Genomic DNA, 25348 nt, shown 5'->3' with positions numbered 1-25348 from the left:
CTTTCAGTAAAAAATATTTTTCCACTCAATCTTCATAATTATGATTTTAAAGGCTTTAAAATACTTATCACATTGTCAAGCCATTCTCTTAATTTTGGACATTTGTCTGCTTCCAGGACTCTTCCTAGAACAAGTTCCTCTATCTATATTTTTAGGCAGTTAGGGGAAAGGCCAGAGGTTCTTCCTGAGTCTTTTGGGCCTTAAAAATAATCATCCTAGGGACTTCCCTGGTGGTCCAGTGGTAACAAATCTGCCTCCCAATACAGGGGACACGGGTTCAATCCCTGGTCAGGGAACTAAGATCCGACATGCTGCAGGGCAACTAATCCCACGCACCACAACTACTGAGCTTGCGCGCCTCAGTGAGAGAGCCTGCGTGCTGCAAATTACAGAGCCCATGTGCTCTGGAGGCTGCACACCACAACTACAGAGCCCATGCGCCCTGGAGCCTGCACACCACAACTAGAGAGAGAAAACCTGCACCCCACAACGAAAGATCTCACATGCCTCAACAAAGATCCCACGTGCTGCAACTAAGACCCAACACAGCCAAAAAAATAAAGAAAATATTTTAAAAAATAATCAGCCTAAATTAATCCTCATGTTACTGAACCGAACTCTGTTTTGCTCACCTGATGTGCTGCAAAGCCAATCTACCTGGTTGTGGTGAAGGAAAGTACAGTGTTTACTCGCAGGTGCCAAGCAAGAATAGGCAGCTAGTGCTCAAAGGACCCAAACTCCCTGAGGACTTACAGGGAAGGGTTTTTAAGGCAACATGAGGGGTGAGGGTCGCAGGGTGTGGGATCAGCTCATGGACATTCTTCTGACTGGTGATGAGGTAACAGGGTGATGTTTTGGGAATATTAATCATCAGTCTTCTCATTCCAGCTGAAACCACACAACTGGTCTCAGGAATTAATGCAGCTCAGGTTCTTTATGTCTCAGCACAGAAAGAATTCAGTGAGGGACAGAGTGGGAGTTAAGCAGTGGATCTGATTAGTATAGGACACTTGTGAAGGCTACAAGTGGGCAGGCAAGAGGGCTCCACCCCAAGAACTAAGTGAGCTACATTTTTACCATCAAAGGAAAAGTGGGGAGGGGGAGAAGACCACCTTCTTCCTCATTCTTTGGACATCAAGCTTACATCACTAGCTCCTCCTTTGTGTCTTAAAAGCAGAAATAAACAGTTCTGTATAACAGTTGGAGTCTTCAGTACACCACTTCTGTTAATGGATACAACCACCAAGCAAAAGATCAGGAAAGAAATAGAAGACTGAACAATACTGTGGATGAGTTGGACACTTCACTCAACAACAGCATCACCCACGGTTTTCTCAAATGTACATGGAACAGTCTGCAGGATAGGATGTCTGTCACAAAATAAGTCAAACAAATTTTTAAAAGATTGGAATCATGCTGAGTATCTTATCACAATGAAATGAAACAAATCATTAACAGAAGGAAAACTGGATAATTCACAAATATATAGAAATTAAACAATACACTCTCAAACAAACTGTGTCAAAAGAGCAATCACAAGGGAAATTTTCTAATTTCCCGAGAATACAGTATAGCAAAACTTACGGGATGCAGTGAAAGCAGTGTAAAGAGGGAAATGTATAGCTGTAAACACATACATTAAAAAAGAAGAAAGATCTCAGATTAATAACCCAATTATACAGCTTAAGGAACTAGCAAAAGAAGTGCAAACTAAGCCCAAAGCTAACAGAAGGAAAGAAACAGGAAAAAAAAGATAAGGATTAGGGTGTAGGAAAATAAAATAGAGACTAGGAAGACAATAAAATCAATGAAATATGAAGATGGCTCTTTGAGAAGATAAACAAAACTGACAAAACTTTAGCTAGACTGACTAAGGAAGAAAGAAGACTCAAATGACTAAAATCAGAAATAAAAGTGGGGATATAACTAATGATTATACAGAAATAAGAAAGGATTGTAAGAGACTGCTATGAACAATTGTACACTAACAAATGAGATAACCTAGAGGAAATGGCAGATTGCTAGAAACACACAATCTCCTGAAACTGAATTATGAAGAAATAGAAAATCTGAATAAACCTGTAACCAGTAAGAAGATTGAAGCAGTAATAAAAAAATTTCCTAACAAAGAAAAGCCCTGGATCAGATGGCTTCACTGGTGAATTTTACCAAACATCTAAAGAATTAATGCTGATCCTCTCAAATGCTTCCCAAAAATTAAAGAGGAGGGAACACTTTCTAATGCATACTGTGACGTCAGCATTACACGATACCAAAGCCAGACAAAGACACTGCAAGAAGAGGAAACGGCAGACCAATATCCCTTATGGATATTGATGCAAAAATTCTCAACAAAATACCATAAGCTGAAATCAGCAGCATAGTACAAGGATTATACACCATGACTAAGTGGGTTATATTCCAGGAATGCAAAGTTTGTTCACATAATACACCACATTAATAGAATGAAGGAAAAAAATCACATTGTAATCCCTATTCATGCAGTGAAAGCATTTGACAAAATTTGACACCTTCCATGATAAAAACACTCAAAAAACTAGAAATAGAAGGAAACTTCCTCAAGATCATAAAGGCCACATATGAAAAACCTATAGCTAACAACATTCTCAGTGGTGAAAGACTGAAAGCTTTTCCCATAGATCAGCAATAAGGTTGCTCACTTTGCCACTTCCATTTAATGCATTATTGGAAGTTTTAGAACAGTTAGGCAAAAAAAAGGGATAAAACTTATCCAAATTGGAACAGAAGAAATAAAATTATCTCTGTTTGCTGATGACATGATCTTGTAGAAAATCCTAAAACTTCCACACACACAAAAAAAACTTTTGGAACTAAGAACCTAATTCAGCAAAATGGCAGGATACAAAATCAACACACAAAAGTCAGTTGCATTTCTATACACTAACAGTGAACAATTTGTGATGGAAATTATGAAAACCATTTCATTTATAATGGCATAAGAAATAGGAATAAATTTAACCAAGGAGGAGAAAAGCTTGTACACTGAACAGTGTTGAAAACATTGCTGAAAGAAACTAAAGAAGACGTGCATAAATGGAAAGCCAGCCCATGCTCATGGATTGGAAGACGCAGCCTTAAGATGGAAATACAGTGGTGTCCCTGCAGGTCAGCAGACAGCAGAGCAGCCTGGGCAGACGGGCGTCGCCAGGACCTGCAGGGAAGGCGGTGCCCTTGCCATCGGGGCTGTGCTCGCAGCTGCTCCTGGGGGAGGGGCCTTGCTCCGCCCACAGGTGAGCAGGCAGCTCTGGGCCCGGGGGGAGTGCACCTGCTGACGGAACGGCTGCTCTCTTACTGCCCCTTGGTCTCCGGCAGACACCTCCTGGGCCAGCCCAGCCCAGACAATCCAGGGAACAGAATTCCAGGAAACACAGTTCCAGCTTGACCAGGCTGACAGCAAACACAGCCACCACACATACAGAATACTTACAACCCTAGAACTAACTGAATAGTCTGTTTGTTGGCAAGTCAGGAGGCCGTGAATGCTCATTTGAGGTCGCTGGACTGTGTTCTAATTTTGAGCAGAAATGACGTCTCCTGCCTGTTGTCTGTCTAAGAATTCAACGTGCACGGTCGAGGACACTCATCATGTTGGTTTGCACAGAGCCTCTTTTTACCATTCAAACCATAATTTTATGCTTGAAGATATGTCAGCAGGATTTATGAAACATATTTTAGATTATTTCCAGTTCATAAATGATTTTCATAGTGCTAATGTGTATGCATATATGTCTAATTATTTTAGATATTTCTGAACTTACAGTGACTTCACTCCTTTTCCTTTTCCACCTTGATCTAAAGTACTTTTTTCACATGCTATTTTTAGAACTAAGTGTATCTTCTGATGGTTGAAATAGGTGTTTCAATTACTGTCTCTCTGCTCTTGCCATTTATAAAACACTTGAAATTTTTTTATCATGGAAGGTGTTAAATTTTGTCAAATGCTTTCACTGCATGAATAGGGATTACAATGTGATTTTTTTCCTTCATTCTATTAATGTGGTGTATTATGTGAACAAACTTTGCATTCCTGGAATATAACCCACTTAGTCATGGTGTATAATCCTTGTACTATGCTGTTGTACTTCTTTTTTTAAAAAATATTCATTTATTTATTTGACTGCACTGGGTCTTATTTGTGGCATGTGGGATCTTCATTGCCGTTTGTGGGATCGTTCTTTTTTTTTTTACTTGCGGCATGCGGGCTCGTAGTTGTGGCACGTGGGCTTGTAGTTGTGGCATGGAGGCTTGTAGTTGTGGCACACGGGCTTGTAGTTGTGGCATGCAGGCTTGTAGTTGTGGCACACGGGCTCATAGTTGTGGCATGCATGTGAGATCTAGTTCCCTGATCTGGGATCATACCTGGGCCCCCTGCTTTGGGAGTGCGGAGTCCTAGCCACTGGACCACCAGGGAAGTCCCAACACTTGAAATTTTTTAATGCTTCTGACAGTTTCAGACTTAAAGAAGTAAAAGGAAAAATTGTAAAAGACTTTGAAATGAACTGAGAAGCGCACTGGGTGTATGTGAGGGAAACGTGATTCTGCAGGTTCTCTGCTCTTTTTGCTGTCTTTGAGCTATTTTACAACTCATTAATTTGTAAAAAACTGATAACAATGGCCATGATTTTTGTCCATAGAAATACAAATTGTGTCCAGTGATTCCCATAGATTATTCCCTGTGTATAGTCCCATTTTGCTTCAGTTTATAAATTAATACCAATTTTCTTCCATTTTTCACTTGACCCAGTCGTAATTTCTTATTGATGCTCTGATTAACTAGTAAGTTAAAACCTTTGACACTGTCATTTTATCTGTCTCAGTGTCTTGATTATATCTTTAAAAAAATCTTACCAACAGCAAGGAGCTTTATTTATGTTCCATACAGTGGATTTCAGTAAGAGCTCATGGGACTACAAGTGCATTCCAGTTGTATTTATGTATTTATTCCACTTCCATCAAGCACTCAGACCCTGCACTGGGTCCTGGGGAGGAAAGATGAGACCCACAGCAGCAGGTACAGAAAGCATGGTGCTGCAGAGCAAACGTCCCAGAGAGGAGGGTGCAGGGCAGTGGGAGGACCGGAGAAGGTTCCTGATCTTATAGAACAGGTGGGAGTTGGTCAGAGAAGGCATTTTGTGCAGAAGCACCGAGTGAGGGGGAGCATGACACACCCAGAGGTGAATGGGGGGCAGCTGAAGGAAGGTTGGCACCTTCGTCCACTTGGGCTGCTATCACAAAATAAAGTACCAGAGACTGGGTGGCTTATACGTGACACAAGTTTATTTCTCATGGTTCTGGGAGCTGGGAAGTCCAGGATCGTGGCACCAGCAGGTTCAGGGGCTGGTGAGAGCCCTCTCCCAGGGTTGCGGAAAACCGACTGTATCCTCTCGGGATGGTCGCTCTCTGTTATGAGGGCACTACTCCCATTGTGGGGCCCTGAAATAACCTCCCATATGCCCGCCCGCTATTACCATCACTTTGGGCATTAGGCTTCAATGTAGGAATTTTAGGGGGACTCAACATTCAGCCCACAGTAGCTGGGGAGCTGGACACGGGCCCCTGCCAGCCTGAGGAATGAAGGTCCTACTAAGCAGCTTTGGGAGTCACTGAAGGACTGCACGTGGTAGGTCCCACAAACAGGAAGCTGTTTCTGCAGGAAGAGATGCTGCTCTACCCTTAGAGGTAGGGAAGGAGAGTGCCTCACTGCCCACATGGATCAGCTGCTGCTTCTCTGTCTGTAGTATTTTCTGAAATTCAGGGGCAAAGAGCTCTGCTCCTAAGTGGCGTTGGAGTTGGACAAAGTGGAAAAAATTCTATTTTGCTCCTCTTTGATGTATATTTCATCTTAAGTTTATCTGAGACATTTTTCCAAAGAAGACATACAGATGGCCAACAGGCACATGAGAAGATGCTCAACATCGTTAATCATCCGGGAAATGCAATCAAAAGCACAATGAGGTACCACCTCACACCTGTCAGAATGGTTGTCATCAAAAAGACAACAAACAGCCAAGTGCTGGTGAGGATTGGAGAAAAGAAACCCTCGTGTACTGTTGGTAGGAATGCAACTTGGTGCAGCCACTGTGGAAAACAGTATGGAGGTGCCTCAAAAAACTAAACATAGGGACTTCCCTGGTGGTCCAGTGGTTAAGACTTTGCCTCCCAATGCAGGGGGTGCAGGTTCAATCCCTGGTCAGGGAGCTAAGATCCCACATGCCTCGCGGCCAAAAAACCAAAACATAAAACAGAAGCAATATTGTAACAAGTTCAATAAAGACTTCAAATATGGTCCACATCTAAAAAAAATTAAAAAAAAAAAACTATACATAGAGCTGCCATATGATGCTGCAATTCCACTCCCAGGTACATATCCTGAAAAAAAAACACTAATTGAAAAAGATACATGCACCCCAGTATTCACTACAGCATTGTTTACAATAGCCAAGATATGGAAGCAACCTAAGTGTCTATCAACAGACAATTGAGTATTACTCAGCTATGAAAAAGAATGAAACCTTGCCATTTGCAGCAACATGGATGGAGCTGGAGGGTTTTATGCTGAGTGAAATAAGTCAGAGAAAGACAAATACTGTATGATATTTATATGACTCTAAAAAGTAAAACAAACTAGTGAATATAACAAAAAAAGAAAAAGACTCACAGATGTAGAGAACAAACCAGTGGTTACCAGTGAGGGGGGCATGGTAGAGGTTATGGAGGAGTTAGAGGCATAAACTACTATGTGTAAATAAATAGGCTAACATTATACTGTACAGCACAGGAATATAGCCAGTATTTTATAATAATTATAAATGGAGCATAACCTCTAAAAATTGTGAATCACTATGTTGTGCACCTGAAGCTAACATAATATTGTAAATCAACTGTACCTCAATAAAAATTTTGATATATCTGTGCAACCTTCATATCTAGTTATTAATATGCAGAGGGCACAAGACGTAAAAGCAAAATATTATTATTTTAAACAAACAGGCTTATCAACAACATGAATCAGTGTTTCCTTGGTGGATAAAGTTCTATTTTATTTAATAACAGCTACTAATTAAGCAACAGAATAGTTTACCATGACATTAACCTTGTTCTAAAAGAATCATTAATGTGTAAAATCAACAGTTTGGAAAGCACCTGGACCCCACAGCCAAAGCCTATTTCATGGAACTGTCTGTTCTTTATCCATGAGAAGTTGAGTTTACGTAGGATTATCTACAATCTGGAAATCTGATACTGAGAATAAGTGAGCAGAGTGTTTCACACGCTTGATAATTCGCCAACCTGGCATCTTTTCTTCTGAAGGCCCTTCTCACTTACAAATTCATTCTGAGCAAAGTTTCACATTTGACAGTGTTTTGATGTATAAGTCCTTCCAGATATTTTGCATTTTGACAGCAAAGTCCAGAGTTACAGTGCAAGCTGGGATAATTAGGCAAGTTTAGGTTCGGGGACAGAGCAGCTGGGAGGATTGGCTAGGGTCACAAGGAGCAATGTTATAAACGCTTGGCGACGGTTACTGAGTGAGTATCCAAGGACGGGCTGTGCCTGGTGCTGAAGCTTTCTGCTGTGACCATAAGTTGTACTTCTCTGCCTGCCTTTACTGTATCCTTTTTTAATTTACAGGAGTCTTGTAAGAAACAGTCATTAAAGTTTATTCCTGAGTCCAATGTGGTTTTGCTATAATAATGCCAAAAGTCCTGAGGAGGAGCGTGTTGCCAATTAAGTCATTATTCTCTAGCGCTTTATCCCTTTCCAAAGTTCCACGGTTCAGGGGGAAGAGGTTTCATACACTTAAAATACACATCGCTGAGCTTGAGCTTGGCCCTCTGGTTGCTCAGAAGTTCAGAATGTATCTGATCAGGTAGAAGTCGTTTTCAGGGATCTTTTACTGTAAACCCTGTTTGAAATAATCACAGCAGATAGCTTATAGGAAGCCTTAGCACGGATGCTCTATATGTTATATAATATTATGTTACAATATAATTTTCCAACTAAGCAAAGACTGTTTTCATTTTTGTGAGATTGTGTGTTTAGGGTTCACAGTACTTCAAGCCATCAGATCACACACTTTGCCTGTGAAATCCCACTGAAAATCGAAGAGTCTGTGCCAGAAGCCCAGGCATCTGAGCAGCAGGAGGGAAGTCGGGGACTGCTAAACGTTATGAGCAGAAAACGTCGCCGAATCAGATGTTTCCATGTAAAGGCTGATGCTGTTCTGTTGGGACAAAACAGGGCCCACCTGTCTCACTGCTCCCAGGTGGTTCTGGAACAAACGCTGCGGAAGGCTGCCCCTTCCCGGCAGACAGCCTCCTACCCTTGCAGAGATCGGCCCTGCATTTCAGCCCTCAGCGCGAGGAGACACCACAAAGGGGAGGCGGCTGCATCAGCTGATTCTCTTTCACGGGGGAACTAGCTGGACTGGTGTCTTCCTCCAGCCCTCCCAGTTCGGGGGCCAAAGAGATGTGCCTGTGAAATGGAGCAGCACTGCCCCGCGGAGCTGCTGAGAGGGGAGAACACGGCACGTGGGCTGTGTGAGGCGTGTTTGTTAAATAAAACACGGAGTCCATTGCTCCGTCTCTGCAGAGGCTGATAAAGCCTGGGAAGAAAGGGAAGCAGATTTTAAAGTTTATAACTTTCCATTTGCAACAATAGACAGAGAGCAGTGAGAGGAGAATCCAAAGGATAAACAGCCCTGAGGTTTTTTGTTTTTAGATTCCACATGTAAGTGAGATCATAACAGCATTAGTCGTTCTCTGTCTGACTTATTTCACTTAGCGTAATACCCTCTAGGTCCATCCATGTTGTCACAAATTGCAGGATTTCCTTCCTTTTTATGGATGAATAATATTCCATTGTGTGTATAGTTACATATATATAAATATAAATAAATAAATATATATATATATATAATTTCACATCTTTTTTATCCATTCATCCATCAATGGACACATAGGTTGTTTCCATGTCTTGGCTACTGTGAATAATGCTGCAATGATCATGGGGCCCATGAGGTTTTATAGATTTCTCTTTTTATCTGGAAAATTTGTAGTTGCCTTGGAAAAAGTCCCTGCCTTCATGGAGCTTCTGTGCTAATGGAAGCAGACTAACAGCAAACTCTTAAACAAATACATATATGAGACAATATCCCACCATGATAAGTGCTGAAAAGCAAGCAGGGTAACAGAATAAGAGCGGCAGAGGTGGCCGCTGGCTCCGTTCTTTAGGGCAGGTGGTTAGGGAGGGGCCCCTTTAGGAAAGGGTTGCAGCTCAGATCATGGGGCAGGTGTTGTAGGAAGCCCTGGAGGGGCCCAGGCAGCAGCGGGCAGCTGAGGAGGGCAACTTGTGGGGCCTCCCTGGTGATGCAGTGGGTAAGACTCCACGGTCCCAGTGCAGGGGGCCTGGGTTCGAGCCCTGGTCAGGGAACTAGATCCTGCATGCATGCCGCAACAAAGGAGACCTCGAGCCTCAACTGAGGAGCCCACCTGCCACAACTAAGACCCAGTGCAAACAAATAAATAAGTAAATAAATAAATAATTCTAAAATTGTGGCTTGTGATCCTGAAGCAGAAACATGTATTTTTTAGTTTTGCTATGAGCATCACTGAGATAATTGATGAAATCTGAATGTCTGTAGATTGGGTAACTATTAATTTTTTTAAAAAAATTTATTTTATTTTATGTTTTTTTGCCGTGCCACCACGCGGTATGCGGGATCTTAGTTCCCCAACTAGGGATCGAACCCGTGCCCCCTGCAGTGGAAGCATGATTCTTAACCACTGGACAGCCAGGGAAATCCCTTAATTTTTCGATCGTTATAAAATTATTCTGTGGTTATTATATAAAGTAAGGTTACTGGTTTTAGGATATACATGGTTTTTAGGAAGTATTTATAAGTAAAGGGGCATCCTGTCTATAACTTAGTCTCAAATAATTAAAAAAACTTTATAGATAATGATAAAAGCAGGTTCGAGGAAATGTAACAAAGGAATTTGAGTGAAAGGTAAATGGGAATTTTACTAACCTTACAACTTTTTTGTAAGCCTGAAACATTTCAAAAAGTTTTAAAAATTAAATTGTAGAGGCATTTTAAGAAATTATCTCAAATTTAATAAGTAACAGCACTTTCTTAAACTAAACATTTCCTAACCTTGTGCTAAGAGTGAGTCATTACCTTCTGGGTTTCTTCATTCTTGCTGATGTTTGATTCCTCGGGTGGAGTTGGTTATATTTATGATGGATACTGGGAGTACAATGGCTTGTGTATGTGTGTAAATCAAGTAAGGCTGTTCCAACTAGCAAATCTGGGTATCTTTCAGGGTCAAAATTGGAGGGAAAAATTCAAATGCAATTACATTATACTGTAACATTTAAAACATATATTTGTAGGAGTTGAGCTGAATTGTATTGTCCTCATAAGAAAAACCTACATTGTACTTATTTTGTTCACAGGAACGTGGTCGGGCACTGACCACATGCCAGTCGTAAGCACTGAAGATTGGGAGGAAGACGAGCCAGGATCTGGCCTGGGCAGCCCACATCTGTGCCAACATACCACCTTCTACAAACGGGAAGGTGCCGTCTTTCCTGCCCTGATACTCCTGAGGGTAAGTGCGGAGGCTCAGCCTCCAAGGGAGCAGCTCTCGGAACAGGGGTGAGAGCAGAGCTCTCCCGTGACTCACCCTCTTCCTCTCCTGCTCCGCTGCCTACAGACACCCAACAGGCATCCGTCGGCTCTGACCTGACAGGATGAGCCCCTCCTGGCTCTCGGAGACCCCCAGACCACGGCGCAATTACACAAGTGACCGGAAATGCGCCCAATTGAATAAATTTAGATCCACCTTAACGGAAGCCTCATTATGTTCATTAGACTCAAATTCCCTTAAAATCAAACTTTATTTGCCGCCGTAAGTTCCATGTTAGTATTGAATTACAAGGTTTAGAAAAATATCACTACTGTGTTACCTCAGGGGGAAAGCATCTTAGTCAACAGATAGGAGCGCCCCAGGTTTGGGTACTGAACACACTCGTCACTTAACTTCCTATGTTCTAGCCATGACTGCAGGCGGAGGGTTCAGTTTGGGGAAAGCCTGTCTTTATTTCCTGTATCACTCGTCTATGATCTACAGAACTGTGTAAAGGAAGCAGCTCCAGAACCTGATGGCAGCAATGCTGTTTGTTTTGGGGTTTTTAGTATTTATTTTGGCTGCGCCAGGTGTTAGTTGTGACAAGTGGGATCTTCGTTTGCCGTGTGTGGGAATCTTCAGTTGCGGCATGCATGTGGGATCCAATTCCCCAACCAGGGATCGAACCCGGGCCCCCTGCATTGGGAACCTGGGAGTCTTAGCCACTGGACCACCTGGGAGGTCTGCAGCAGTGCTCTTTCACTTAGCTCGTAATTGTGCAAGAAGGCATTCTTATTGTGACCTTACTGAGAATGCAGTTTAGGGGGAAGGTCAGCTCTCGCCGTTCCCAGTTGGTTCAGGGAACTTGGCCTCACAACGCCCGGCACACTGTGGGCCCCGGTGTAGTGTGTGCTGTCCACAGCTCATCAGTGGCCTGAGAACCAGCCACCTTGAGCACCTCGGGCTGGGAACCGCTGAGCGTGTGGCCTCAGACTCCTCTCTCCAACGGTCTCCCTTCTCTGCCCAATTCTGGAAGCGTGAGCAGCGTCCAAACACACCGGACAGAGTTCTACTCAGAAGATTCAGTGGTTTTCATTTCAGACTCGTCTCTCACACCTTCTGATGCCCCAGCCTGACTGCCGCCGAGGCACTGTGACCCCCAGGACAGAATGGGGACCACTGGAGCTGCTCAGATGACCTCTGAATCCCACACCCACGTTAGCATTTTAAGGCTGTTCAAACACTCAGTTAGATCTATCACTTTCCGTGAATGCTTTGCTAATGAATGTTGATTCTAAAAAAGGCCAAACTCATGGAGACTTGAATGTTCCAGGGATTACTTGTTACCATAGTATCTCCACCTGAGATTTCAGCCTATGGTGGTTTTATGAGAATGACTGCTAGAATTGAAATAACTTTTGAGTAAGATGAAATGTATTATGTCTTAGTGAGTTTATGACTTACACAAAGTACTTACTGTCATGAATTTCCATGAAAGCAGTGTTTATTAAAGCTTTTTTCTTAATGAAAAATAATGCCTGATAACCAAGTATTACTTATTCTATCATTTATTGAGGAAAAAGTTTTACATATTAGGGTGAAGCAGTAGAAAGCAGTGACATGGAACCCCATCATTTCCAGCCTCATGTAGCCGAGAGAACAAGCTTTGAGGACTCAGTGGGGACAGCGATGGCCGTGCACCTCCCCACAGGAGGGACAGGAGCACCCGAGCATCTCCAACGGCCACGACAAGGTCCAGCACAAAACCATGACCCAGACCGCTGTCTCCAGAGAAGATCGCACCCTGCTGTCTGTACCTACACACAGCTCAAACCTGGTGTTAAAGAAACGGCACTTGAAGAAAACAGTCGTACTATACCATGCTCATAAACTGGCACAGTGCTCTTTACTTAAAATGTTAAAAAAGATGAACACATACGCCTCCCTAGGAAAACTGAACCCAGGTTAGAACATTTTTATGCAGCCAAGTAATGACTTTGAGGCTCTTTCTCCTGCCGGCGGCAGGGCAGTGACCAGCGCTCCTCGTGGGGCTTCAGAGCAGGCGCACCGTCTTCCCAGTTACCGTCAGGAAGTCATCATCCGCCAAGGCACGCAGCGCTTCTTCAAACATATCCTTGGTAATTGCCTTTGGTGAAGAGAAGAGAAAAAGAACTTTACACGTGGAGCTGCCCTCCCCACTTAGAGACACAATTCCAAGTTAAAGAACCCCCGGAGTCTCCTTCCTTCCTGGTGGCTGTACACACGTCTTAACGCTCCGTCTTGGGAGTGGCAAACGTTTCCTGCCAAGGGCCAGGAAGGGAGGGCGTTAGGGAAGCAGGCAAGACTGGACCCGACCAGCAGGGCTCTTGCCATGAACTCAGCTTTCCTTGTAACAGCAGGAGAGGCTGCAAACGCTCTAAGTGCCCACCAAGTGGTTAAGTAAATGGCGGGGGAGGCGTGAGATAAAGTGAGCGAGTCACGAAGTGGATTCTGCATCACAGATGAAGCTAAGAGTACTAACTGACACGGCTCAAAACCATGCATCCACATCCACACAGAAAACTGAAAGCCCAACAAAATTCTCATCGCGAGGGCCTCCCTGGTGGCGCAAGTGGTTAAGAGTCCGCCTGCCGATGCAGGGGATGCGGGTTCGTGCCCCGGTCTGGGAGGATCCCATATGCCGCGGAGCGGCTGGGCCCGTGAGCCATGGCCGCTGGGCCTGCGCATCCGGAGCCTGTGCTCCACAACGGGAGAGGCCACAGCAGTGAGAGGCCCACATACCGCAAAAAGAAAAAAAAAAAAAAAAAAAAAAAATCTCATCGCGATCATTCCCTGATGGTGGGTGGTGATCTCACTTCTCTTCTTTATCTGTAACTACTTAAACAATTTATTACTTAAACTACAAACGAAGGGAAAAAAATAGAAAAAAACTTTAAAGCAGCATCAAGGGAAAAGAAAACTCTATTAAACAAAATATACACATAAACACTTACTATATCAGACTGTCCCCGAATATCTTCAAAAAGTTGCTGGTATTTCAGGGCTGGCATTTTGCCCTTGGATAAAATAAGCTTTTTCAAAGCTTCAGCTAACTCTTCTTTCCGTTTACGAGAGGTGGCACTCATTCCTGATTTAAAAGAAATAAGTGAAGACGTTTTTGCTCTAAGGAAGCAAAAGTGTTTCAAACTTCCACTAATATTTCTTTAGTCATAAGTCAACTATACTCTTTAAAAAAAAAAACTGTTTAGTCACGTCACCAAATAAGGTTGGGGGACAGTTGTAGCAAGTTCTGAATTCTGTCCCCCGTTTCTGAAGAGCTTATTTCTAGCGGCTTCTTTCCACCGAGACAGTCCAGGCAACGTGCCCAGAAGCGGGGCCGCACTCGCTGGGGAAGAACCGAGCCGCTCCTCCCGGGGCGCGGTGCCCGGAGGGCGGGCAGGACAGGACCAGGTCAGGTGCACCAACACCCACCTCCTCAGCACCCCCGTCACGTGCTCAGAGGGCCCGCGCAGCCCCACCTGTGGTGAGGATGGAGATGTCCACGATGCCCGTCCGCGGGTCGGTCGCCGACTGCTTCAGGGCCTCCCGGTGCAGGCGCTTGGCTTCCTCCACGTCGATCGCCTCCACCTTGCTGGAAAACCGCACCTTTGCGTGGGCTTCGGCCAAGCGGGTCAGCGATTCCAGCTGCCGGGGGTATGCGGACACCATCCCTCGGCTGCTGCCGACCTTCCTCATGTCCACGTAAGCCTGGCGAGACAGGGGACACGCCAACTCCTCACACGATGACCTCAGGGTCGCGCCTGGACTCTGGCCAGTCGGGCTCCCGTTAAATAACCCCCTGGGCAGGTAGGTCCTGAGGGGAGCGAGAGCGGGTCCAGCCTTGGGCCTCGAGCCTCATCTGGGGGAGGCACGGGTGCAGCTTTAGGACGGGACAGGGCAGCAAGGGTGTGCGCAGCCCGGCACCCAGAGGACGCGGCGTTGGGAAGGGCGGCTGAGGACTCTGGTCTGTTCGTTTACACCCCTGCGAGGAGCAGGCCGAGGATTAGTGGGGCAACACGCAAGAGGTAAACTGTCTAGACCCATACACGGATGACGTAATTCCTTCAAGAGGACAGAGACGTTATCACTTGTAACTTTCACTTGAGCATCTTCGGGGCTTTGTCAGGATGTAAAGCCCATCAAAGCACCAGGCACCTTCTTAGTGTCACAATGTCTACTGCGTATGTGTCATCATGCACCGCTGCCCACTTAAAAGGTTCTAAGAAGTGTACATAAAATACTTAATTTTTTAGAAACGAGCAAATGCAGCCCAGAAACCAGAATTACAAAGTCACTAAGTAGCATCACCTATATTTCAACTCAGGTGTCCTGGTCTTAAACACACTGTGCTTATAAGTATTTAAATACAAAGAGTGTGCACAATGTGTAGAAATGAATCCTTTTCCCCTTTCTACATTTGGAAAACTCGATTTTGCAACACAGGAGGGAAGACAGTTATAGAAGTTTCAGAGGCTGTTTTAGAGGCTGAGCGGCACCCAGCTGCGCTTTTGGCCGCAGGTACCTCGATGAGTGCCTGGCTGGCGTCCTGGCTCAGCCGCGGCAGGACGGCACTGTGCGCGTAAGCGATGTAGTCCCTGAGCACTGCCATGTCCATGACCTCCTCCTGTGCCTGCTCCTCACTCCGGAAGTACAGGGACACCAGGTGGTGAGCCAGACGCCGGTCGTACGCTTCGTCCTGAGGGTCCAGCATGAGGAAGATCAAGTCAAACCTGAGAAAACATCGTAAACAGTTTTCCCAGCTGGGACACCCACGTACCTGTGAGTGGACCCCTGGGCCTGCAAGGGAGGGAGGCGTGTCCTGCCCAGGCGGCCTGAGGAGCCCGGGCCTCCAGTTCCCCTGCCCCTGCCCCGCAGGCCCCTTCTGCCCGGGAATACTGAGCACTGAAAGCTGAGCCAGAAGCAAGATGCTCCCAAGGGAAACGCTGCTGTAATTCTGAAGACTGGAAGATGCGAATGAAAATGTATTCAACTCTTTTGGGGAGAAGAAACTATCTGCTGGAACAGTCAAGTAATCAAAATCTAAACATATCTACCTTTGAGAAAAAGTATGGACCACATGACTCCCCTTCCACAAGTTTAATTTTCAGACCCTTATCTACTGTGTAAAACCGCTCTCTGCACTTTGTTGATTCTCTACAGCGGCTTTAAGGCCGAGAGGAGCGAGAGGCGGGTTTCTGAAAGGATGAAGGTGAAAGGCCCTAATTGCTCCAAAAACCTAGTACACATCAAGGTGGGCAGAAAAACACACCGTCCTTGCCTGGAAAACTCGTGACCATGCAGATGTGCAGACTTTGCGTTGTCCTGAAGAGTTTATGACATTAGCTGGGTTCTGCCTTGTATTTCCTTCTCAAGCTCACCCTGAACATTCCACAGATGAGCAAAGTGAGACCATCTATTCTATGAAAACGTGTTTTCGTACCTTGACAACAGTGTGTGGGGCAGCTGGATATTCTCAATGGTGGTTTTTTTCGGATTCCACTGAGACTCGACAGGGTTTGCGGCTGCCAGGATGGAGGTGCGGGCGTTAAGCTGACAAATAATCCCAGCCTGGCGGAGGGACAGTGTGGTTAGAAACCTCGCCCCGAGGCTGGCAGGAACTGAGCCACCTCCGCCTGTGTGCCCTCTGCCAGGGATCCGCCGTCACCACGAGCCACGTCACCCGGCACAGGTGACTTCTGCACAGGCGTCCCACTAGGGACAGCCCTGAGCGCTGAGTCAGGCCAAGGACCGAGCTGTAGATGAACGTTTGCTGCGACTGCGTCTTTTTCAGTAACCAAACCCCTTGCATTAGGACAAACTCAAGTTCTACGAGCGCCACACATTAGAGGGTTAGGACAGCGCAAAGGAGGAAAGAGGATCCTGTGGAAAATACTCAGACTGAGCTGGGACCTAACAGAAGTGTCGGCCAGTTTCCCAAGCTGCAGGTTCCACAGATGCTGAGGTTCAAGCCCCCCGACACCCCAACTGTGTCCACGCCGGGACAGAACGGGCGACTGACCTTGGCGATGGAGAGCGTCTGCTGCTCCATGACCTCGTGCAGGACGGAGCGTGTGCTCTCGTTCATCTTGTCGAACTCATCGATGCAGCAGATGCCATTGTCGCTCAGCACCAGGGCGCCAGTCTGCAGCACGAGCTGCCGCGTCTCAGGGTCCTTCATGACGTAGGCGGTGAGGCCCACGGCGCTGGAGCCCTTCCCGGACGTGTACTGGCCCCGGGGGACCAGGTTGTACACGTACTGCAGCAGCTGGGACTTGCTGGTCCCTGGGTCCCCACAAAGCAGGATGTTGATCTCGGCGCGGAACTTGCCCCTTCCTGTGTGGCTGAAATCCTTTCTCGTCCCGCCGAAGAGCTGAAGCAGGATTCCCTGGATGGGCGGACAGACAGGTCTCAGTGCTCACCTGCCGCTGGCAGCTGAGATGCAGTCAGATGGACAAAGGGTGACGGTGAAGAGATCAGAGGACGGGAGGGGCCGCGCGTCCGCCCTGGGGCACGGATACCATAGGTGCCCGGACTCCACCCACCCCAGGCAGCTTCTGTGCCTGGAAACGAGACGAGGATGCGGACCATTCTCGTCAGCAACAGCCAAGGCAGGCGGCGGGCCCCGCTCGGCCCAATGGGCCGAGGCCCAGCCTTTCCGGGGCATCCACACTGTCCGACCCGAGAGCTCTCAAGCCCAGCCGCAAGGGAGAAGCACATCAGTCAGTTACCTTCTTTATATCTTCGTGCTCATAGATGCTCGGAGCCAAGGCGGAAGCGAGTCTCTCATAAATGTCTGGTTTTCTGGAAAGCTCCTTGAGCGATTCCACACGCTTCTCTGAAAAAAGCTTCTGCTCTGCTTCTTCGTCGAGGCCGTGCAGACGCCTCGAGTCGGTTTTCCGATAGTGAATGACGTCGATGTGGGTTTTGTAGACAGACTTCACGTTGCTCACTCTGGGATTGACGCGAATGGGGACCGCTCGGTAGATGCCTGAGGGCACAGAGGACACACTCTCACCTGCCGGACCTCGGCCTGGAGCACGGGGGAGGCGGGGCTCCGAGCAGAGCCAGCGAGGTTGACCCGGGACCACTGCCTCCACACGCCACCTGCTCGCGTCTGTGTTCGATGCATCGCAGTTTGAAACAGAAGTTTCACTTCTCTTAAACCGAATGTAAGGAATTGTCAATAACTACCTGAAAGAAAGTACCTAAATCCCGTACCAAAAACCTAGAAAGGAAGGAAACCCAAAGAGCTCAAATACTGAAGGCCGCTCACAAGTTATTTCAGACAGTAACAGGCAGACAGCCTACCGTCTGGGCAGGGGCCGTGTCGGAGGTCAAAGGCAGGCGCTGGAAACAGCAGCCCCAGGCCAGGCACCCCCGACCAGGTCACAGGGCTGACTCTGGAGCCCCTCACCTGTGACGTGCACTCTGTCCCCAGGCTGGACCTTGTCCACGAGGTCGTTGTGAGCGGCGAGGATGACCGTGTGTGGCGTCTGCCCCGCGGGCATGTCCTCGGGGGACTCCTGGAGCTTGATCTGAGCGGCGGGAGGAGACGCCTCAGGACAGGCCCAGAGCCCTGCCCACCCAGCCGTGCCTCTGCTGCCCCTGGGGCCTCGCCGTTTCCACCTCTGGAAACCCAGCCTGACGCGCGTTCTGAGGCGGCTGTTCGTGTAGAGGCTGCCCCGTATGAGGGCGGGGATGCCAGGGCTGTTTTTCCCCGTCTTAAGGCTGTGGCGGGCACGCCTGCATCCGCGTCGGCCTGCGTTTCTAGTTCCTTCTGGACGATGCTGCCAGTGCACTTCTGGGTGGAGAAGCACCCCCCCCTTCAGGTCACCGTGCCTCCCAGACTCTTGCCTGTCCTGGTGACATCGACTCACCCACAGCATCTGCCGAGCAGCTGCCAAGCTCCGTCCCGGGTGCTGGGGACTCTGCCCCAGAGTGGAGGGACACACAGTCCTGGCAGTGCCAGGCGTGGTGGTAGAAGACAGGAGGGAGCAAGGGGCGGGGGTGGAGGCTGCGCTTCCCACCATCAAGGGCAGGGAAGGCCATTCTCAAACCAGGTGACCACCGGGCAGAGGAGAGGCTGTCAGGGAGGGGCCACGTGCTCTCAGGGACAGGACAGCAAGCGCAAGGGCCCCGAGGCAGGCTGGAGGAGCCGGAAGGACAGCAGCGAGTCTGCGGGCAGAGCCTTGGGAGCATCCAGGCCCAGGAATTGGTGCCCACGTGAGGAGAAAGCTACTCAACTCAATGACCCTTCCATCAGCAAGGAAGTGGATGCTTTTCACACGCGTTCGTGTTCTCCTAGTGACTCCTAATAAGGGAAACTATCTCTTGTCCTATACTTTGAACTCATTCTCTCCACTTAAAGTTAAGATTGCTTAAACATTAAAACAAATAAACAAAACTTCACTCCTTATGCTTACTTTATACCCTTACAATTGCAGTAAATAAATGGTTTTCTGCCTTTCTCTGGCATTTTGATCTGCATCTTAAAATTTTTCATGAATAGAGGGCTTGTAAGGTCAAACTCCCTAGGCTATAGTTTGTGAGTAAAACTTTGGCAAAACTTCTCAGCCCATTCTTTACCAGTGGTAGAATTGCCAAACGACAGAATTTAACCAAACGGTGTTTCCTGTTCTTAATGCTGTATACACCCTTATATCCTACAATCTTAAGTATTTCCCATAGAAGCATCTTGTGTTAAATTTGACTTAATCAGTCACGAACGACACTGAACTTAAGATGTTCAGTTGGAGAATGCACTCCTCCCCTACGACAAGTGTGGAACACAGCGCCCAGGTGCCCGTGGGCGGTGCAGCTGTGCCGCTGGCCCAAGGCTGGGGCCTCAGGCATGCCAAGTGCCCAGCTTCGCCCTCTAACACACCTGCTCTCCGAGGAGGAATGAAGCTGCTCAACCCACCAGGAAGCATGGTTTCAGGGCTGCTTGAGTGGACAAGTTACACTCGGCTTTTGAGGACCCGGCTGGGGCAGAACCGGGCTGGGGCACGTGGAGGGGGGCGGGGGCCACGCACCATTTGCTTGTCGGAGAAGACGGAGCGGTTGTGGATGAGCGCCATGCCGTGGCTGGTGTGGCAGCGCTCGCACGCGCAGGGCTCCGCGATGCGACCGCGGTCTATCTCCACCCGGGCCGTGTGGGCGCACACCTGGCACTGGAAGAAGGCCTCCTGCATCTCCGGAATCAGCTGGGACGTCCTGATCACCATGCCGCTAATGGCGATGAGCTGGTCGATGTCTGCAAGGCGGGGAGAGGGGGCGGCTCGTCCCGGCTGGGCGTGGGCCTCCACAAGCTGGAGGCCAGCGGGGGCGGGTCTGGCTCTGCTGTCCAGCCCGGGAGAACCTCACTGGAGGAATGGAGGTGCTGGGATGGCGGGGGTCACAGGGAGACGCTACGGCCAGAGCACGAACATCTTGCTGGGTACCCTCAGCTCTGGCCTGGGATGCCCCTCCTGTGACCAGTCTGCTCCCTCTCAACCCCTTAAGTCTACTGACCCTTGCCGAGCTAGGCCGACCCGAGGCTGCCTGGGGACAACCGGACCTGTGAAGTGGCTGTCACAGCCCACGCCCTCGTGATAATCTTCTCCATAGCCACGCCCAGTACACGTGGAGGGTTCAGAGACTTACCTGTCCCACTAGTAACTGGGGCCCCTGATACAGCATTTCCCCAAATAAATAACACAATAGAATGTTTCAGGTCTGCTTTCCAAATCTTTCACCACAAGCTCCTCCCACTGGGGCCCAGCATGCTCGGTCTCTCCCTGGGTCGAGACACTCCTGCTCTGTTCTTCTGTCTCTCCTCTTACTTTCCAAACTAGACTTCCTCCTTACACTTCAGGGCAGGGATCGTATTTTATATTTGTCTTCTACTTTGATTCTGAGAGCGCCTTCTTAGTAAAATAACTGTAAAACTATCATAATCGGATAAGTTCATCTTAAGACAGAAAAGTATCAAGAGTTACAGCATCTTTTATATAACTTCGGTTTAGTTAGAAAAGGTATGGTGGATCCATAAGCATAGGGGGTAACTGAACCTGCAACTGGTTTCGGTCAACTCACAGTCAACCACCATCAGTCACCAATTCTTGTAAAGTTCCTTGATGAAGTGACTTTCACGTAACATACTTTCTTGCTGTTACAAATGTTATCTTCTATATGTCAACTATATCTTAGTAAACTGGAAAAAAATATTACCTTCTGGATTCAGGTTCCTCATATTCTTAGTCTTCAATGCGTTGAACGGTCTTACTTGAATCTGATGTTCTAAGATTGAGTCAGGATAGTGGTCAAAGAAGATCTCGTTGACAGCCATGTCGAAAGTTGGGATAACTTCCTTTAAAAACAAGTATAACGGTGCCAAGCTGTGTTTGTATTTTTCTCTTAGGGTTAAATCTAATAAAGCAATTTATGTTAGCAAGGCATAAAAACAAAAAGAATACGGCATAATCCAAAAGCATTACCCTATAAAATCACACATGCTATCTGTAAACCCCTCTCACCTCTGCATCTTCTCACTAGAGTTAAATGAGATGAGACATGGACATGGGTTCGAGCCCTGGTCCGGGAAGATCCCACGTGCCGCGGAGCAACTAAGCCCATGCACAACTACTGAGCCTGCGCTCTAGAGCCCGCGAGCCACAACTACTGAGCCCGTGGGCCACAACTACTGAAGTCTGCACGCCTAGAGCCCATGCTCCACAGCAAGAGGAGCCACCGCAGTGAGAAGCCCGCGCACTGCAACCAAGAGTAGCCCCCACTCGCCGCAACTAGAGAAAAAGCCCACGTGTAGCAATGAAGACTCAATGCAGCCAAAAATAAATAAATAAACTTAAAAAAAATGAGATAAGACATATAATCGTGCCTTCAGGATGTGCTGGCATGATTGTACGCTTTTAATTGGCAACAGAAGCTCATACTTTCAAGTCTTACTTTTCTTCCATAACAGAATGATACCAAAATGGGTTAAATCATAATTATTCCAATTTGTTAACACCTGTTCCCCATTTTGCAGATAAGGAAACAGCCTCTGGGAAGCTGAGGAACTAGACCAAGGTTACACAGCTATTAAGCAGCAGAATCAAGATTTAAAATCAAGTCTGCCTGCCTCCAAAGCCTAAAGCTATAATCAGTGTAGCTGATGCTTTGTTGATAAAGCCTGACCTTAAGCCCAGAGAAGACTGCAGTATGGTTAACACAACCTGTTAGGGAAGGCAGGTGTGTGTAAGTGTTTTCGTTTAATATGTTTTAAGTCATCAAACCCAACAAGCTGTCAATCATGAGTCACCACTGTTTTATGTACTAAGAAACGCTGCCAACCAAACGATGACATGCTGTCAACAATAACACCCCCGATTTCTAATGTTAACGTGTGGAAAAGTGTTCATCTTCAAAAAGACAGAACATGGTTTTAAGAGGTTTTGGGGGACTTCCCTGGCGGACCAGTGGTCAGGACTCCTCACTTCCACTGCAGAGGGCAGGGGTTTGATCCTTGGTTGGGGAACTAAGATCCCACATGCCATGCGGCAACCCCCGCTCCCCAAAAGGTGCTTTGGTGGCATATTCTCTGTTACTAAGGAAACCCTAATGTCCAGAAACCCTGCAGATCTTCTAGATGTTTACTGCAGTCCCCCAAGTTCAAGGGCAAATTCTTACCTGTGGGTAGCAGATGAGCTGTCTGTATAGATTTGTGTCGAATGATCTTATATGTTCACAGTTTACGTTTAAAAACGGCTCGCCAATAACGTTAATCTACAGGGCAGAACATACAAGTTATATCCTGCTAACCATTTCAACCCCTAGTTTGAATTTTCAGGTTAGTGTATTTAATTACCTCCCCAAGTCGCTGCATGTACAGGGGCTCAGTAATGTCTATGCCAACGCTTTCTTCTTCTCTAGCCAGAGGATCGATGAAACGCTGAAGAAATCTCTTAGCGTGGGGAGAGAAACAGTAAGCTTAATGCAGTTAGGAACCAGCAACTACTCAAAATAAAAGTTATGAATGCTGGGGGCCACGTATCTTTTCAAGTTAGCTAAGACCTGGAAACAGCCCAAGTGCCCATTTATAGACAACTGGCTTAAGAACGTGTGATACATACAGATTTATATATGTATACACATAATGGAATATTACTCAACCATAAAAAAGAATGAAATTTGCCATCTGCAGCAACATGGGTGCACCTAGAAAACATTATGCTTAGTGACATAAGTCAGATGAAGACAAATACTATGTATCATTTTTGCATGGAATCTAAAAAGTAACACAAATGAATCCATATACAAAACAGACTCACAGACACAGGAAACAAACTTATGGTTACCAAAGCGGGGGAGAGGGAGGGAGGGAAGGAGGGATCAATTAGAAGTATGGGATTAACAGACACAAACTACCAGCCGTAAATTAGAAAAGCAACAAGAATTTACTGTACAGCACGAGGAATTACATTAAAAATCTTATAATAACCTATAATGGAACATATTCAGAAAAAGAAATATAACCGAATCACTGTGCTGTACATCACTTTGCTGTACACCTGAAACTACCACATTACTGTAAGTCAACTACACTTCAAAAAAAGGAAACTAGGAACGGTGTCAGAATTTGGAGACAAGCATAGCTGCTTTTCTTTTTCCTAAAAACTCTGAGCCACGTGAAGATCTACTCCTAAATACCGGGGCCACGTGGACGGAGGTGACAAGTACTTTCCCCCACATCTCCGGAGCCCCGAGGAATGAAACCTCACCTGAAAGTTTTCTTTGCACGTCGCCACATTTACATCTGTTCCCCAAATCACGAGTTTTTGGCCCAAAGACTGCTCGCTCGCCACTATATCCTCTGCGGCCGGCTGCACAGGAAAGGCGACAGGAGCAGGTTCACGGGGGACGGCCCACCTCGCGCGGCCCACCGCGCCCCGGGCGGCCCCGCACTCACCCCGTCCGAGTGCAGGTCCACCTGCAGCCCTTTCCGCGCCGAGCCCAGGTCGGGCCTCTGCCGCACAGGCGTGCCGCGCACGCCGCTCCTCGGGGTGCCCTCCACCCGCGAGCTGGGGGTGCCGTAGGTCAGCGGCGAGCTCACGTCCAGGTCCAAGGGGGCCCCTGGGGACCGCGTCCACGGGGGTGAGCGCGGCGAGGACCCCTGCGGGGCGTCCCCTCCCCCCCGCCCGGCCCCCCCCGGGCCCCCCGGCACGGCGGGCTCCCGATGCCCAAGCGGGCAGCGCACCTGGGGGAGGCGCGCGGGGCGGGCTGCGGTGCTCGGCGCCGGGTGACGCGGGCAGCGGCTGAGGCTCTCCCGACGACAGCGGGTCCTGGCCTGTGGGGGAATGGGCACGGCGGCGTCGGCGCGGGCGGCACTGGGGCCGGATGGGGCTGACACGGCACCGCCCGCCCTGCCTCCCCGAGGACCCCGCGGGGCACGGCCGCACGCGGACACTCACGTGGCTGAGCGGGTGCGGCCCGCCGGGAGCCGCGGCGGCTCGGAGTGGACGCCGGGGACGACATGGCGGGCTGCGCGACAGGGACGCAGGCTCGCGGGGACGCTCCTTTAAGACCCCCGCCCCTCTCCCCTCGCTCCGGCCCCCTGCCCCTCGGCCCTCCCCCCAGCACCGCCGACCCCGGCAGACCCCCGCCTTCCGCGCCGGCCGCACCCAGCCCCACCTAAGGGTCGCGCTCCTGCTCCGCTTCGGCAGGGGCCAGGTTTCCCGCCGGCGGCACCGTTGTTACCGCCCCCAGCGGCGGCCCACCAATCGCAGCAGCGCCCTCGCGCAGCCCCGCTTTCGGGAGGCACCACTGTGCAGCGGCAGGGGGAACCGAACGGCCGTCCCGCGCCTCGCGCCTCGCGCCTCGCGGGACACCTACGCACAACTCGCTCGGGGCTCCCCCGCTCCGGTGGTCTTGTCCGAAGCCGGAATGCGATTTCGCGGGAAATCTGGGGAGGCCGGCCTCTACAGGGCGTGCCTAAGGAGGAGCCGCTCCTGTGTCCCTTGGGATTCCAAACGACACACACACACACACACACACACACACACACACACCCCCCCCACGCCCTCCTTATCAAGAGCTAGCTGTGGCTCCTGACCCGAGCCGTTCTGCCTCGGGCACTCGGTCAACTCCAATTCGCCACCTGTCCTCCGCATCTATTTCCGGAGGTCGAGCGGTTGGATTCCTGATTCTCCCCGAGTTTTGACGTATTGTGCTAAGTGTACTGTGGGCCACACATTCATAAGCCTGCCTCTATCTCTTTTTTTTAAAGAGTTTAAGTCATTAGGAAAGTCTCAGCATTTATTTTTTATATTTATTTTTGGCTGTGTTGGGTCCTCGTTTCTGTGCGAGGGTTTTCTCCAGTTACGGAGAGCGGGCCTCTCACTGTCGCGGCCTCTCCCGTTGCAGAGCACAGGCTCCAGACGCGCAGGCTCAGTAGTTGTAGTGCACGGGCCTAGCCGCTCCGCGGCATGTGGGATCTTCCCGGACCGGGGCACGAACCCGCGTCCCCTGCACTGGCAGGCGGATTCTTAACCACTGCGCCACCAGGGAAGCCCCCGACCTCTATTTTAATGCACGTCTAAGCCGTTGATCCTGCAGGGAGGGCTCCCTCCGCGATGGTCTTCGACAAGGTTCCAGCACCC

The 25348-nt window shown here is 48.4% G+C and overlaps 1 protein-coding gene across 1 annotated transcript; it reads right to left on the bottom strand.

The window, feature by feature from the left end:
* Positions 1-12225: 12225 nt before the first annotated feature.
* On the bottom strand, positions 12226-24456 carry MCM4 (minichromosome maintenance complex component 4). Its single transcript, XM_060115943.1, has 17 exons — positions 24381-24456; positions 24161-24230; positions 23947-24036; positions 23659-23822; positions 23471-23572; positions 22558-22653; positions 22380-22475; positions 20922-21060; positions 19745-19965; positions 18127-18247; positions 17441-17700; positions 16732-17097; positions 16153-16280; positions 15235-15442; positions 14192-14420; positions 13667-13800; positions 12226-12819 (listed from the first exon to the last, which is right to left on the bottom strand). Exons 2-17 carry the CDS (start codon positions 24222-24224, stop codon positions 12727-12729), a joined length of 2511 nt encoding a protein of 836 aa, XP_059971926.1. The 5' UTR covers positions 24225-24230; positions 24381-24456; the 3' UTR covers positions 12226-12726.
* Between the last annotated feature and the right edge of the window lie 892 nt (positions 24457-25348).

Source organism: Mesoplodon densirostris, chromosome 13 (assembly GCF_025265405.1).
Source record: "Mesoplodon densirostris isolate mMesDen1 chromosome 13, mMesDen1 primary haplotype, whole genome shotgun sequence".
Classification (NCBI taxonomy): Eukaryota; Metazoa; Chordata; class Mammalia; order Artiodactyla; family Ziphiidae; genus Mesoplodon; species Mesoplodon densirostris.
The sequence above is the reverse complement of the archived record's forward strand: the minus strand, read 5'-3'. Positions and strand labels throughout refer to the sequence as shown.

Bases quoted from the DNA above. Each gene is read 5' to 3' on its own strand.
- MCM4 (XM_060115943.1), bottom strand. From the start codon at position 24,224: ATGTCGTCCCCGGCGTCCACTCCGAGCCGCCGCGGCTCCCGGCGGGCC. The intron at 21,061-22,379 runs GTAAGAATTTGC...TTGTTTTTAAAG, and splicing joins AGCTCATCTGCTACCCACAG to GAAGTTATCCCAACTTTCGA. The intron at 17,098-17,440 runs GTAACTGACTGA...CCGCCCATCCAG, and splicing joins AGCACGAAGATATAAAGAAG to GGAATCCTGCTTCAGCTCTT.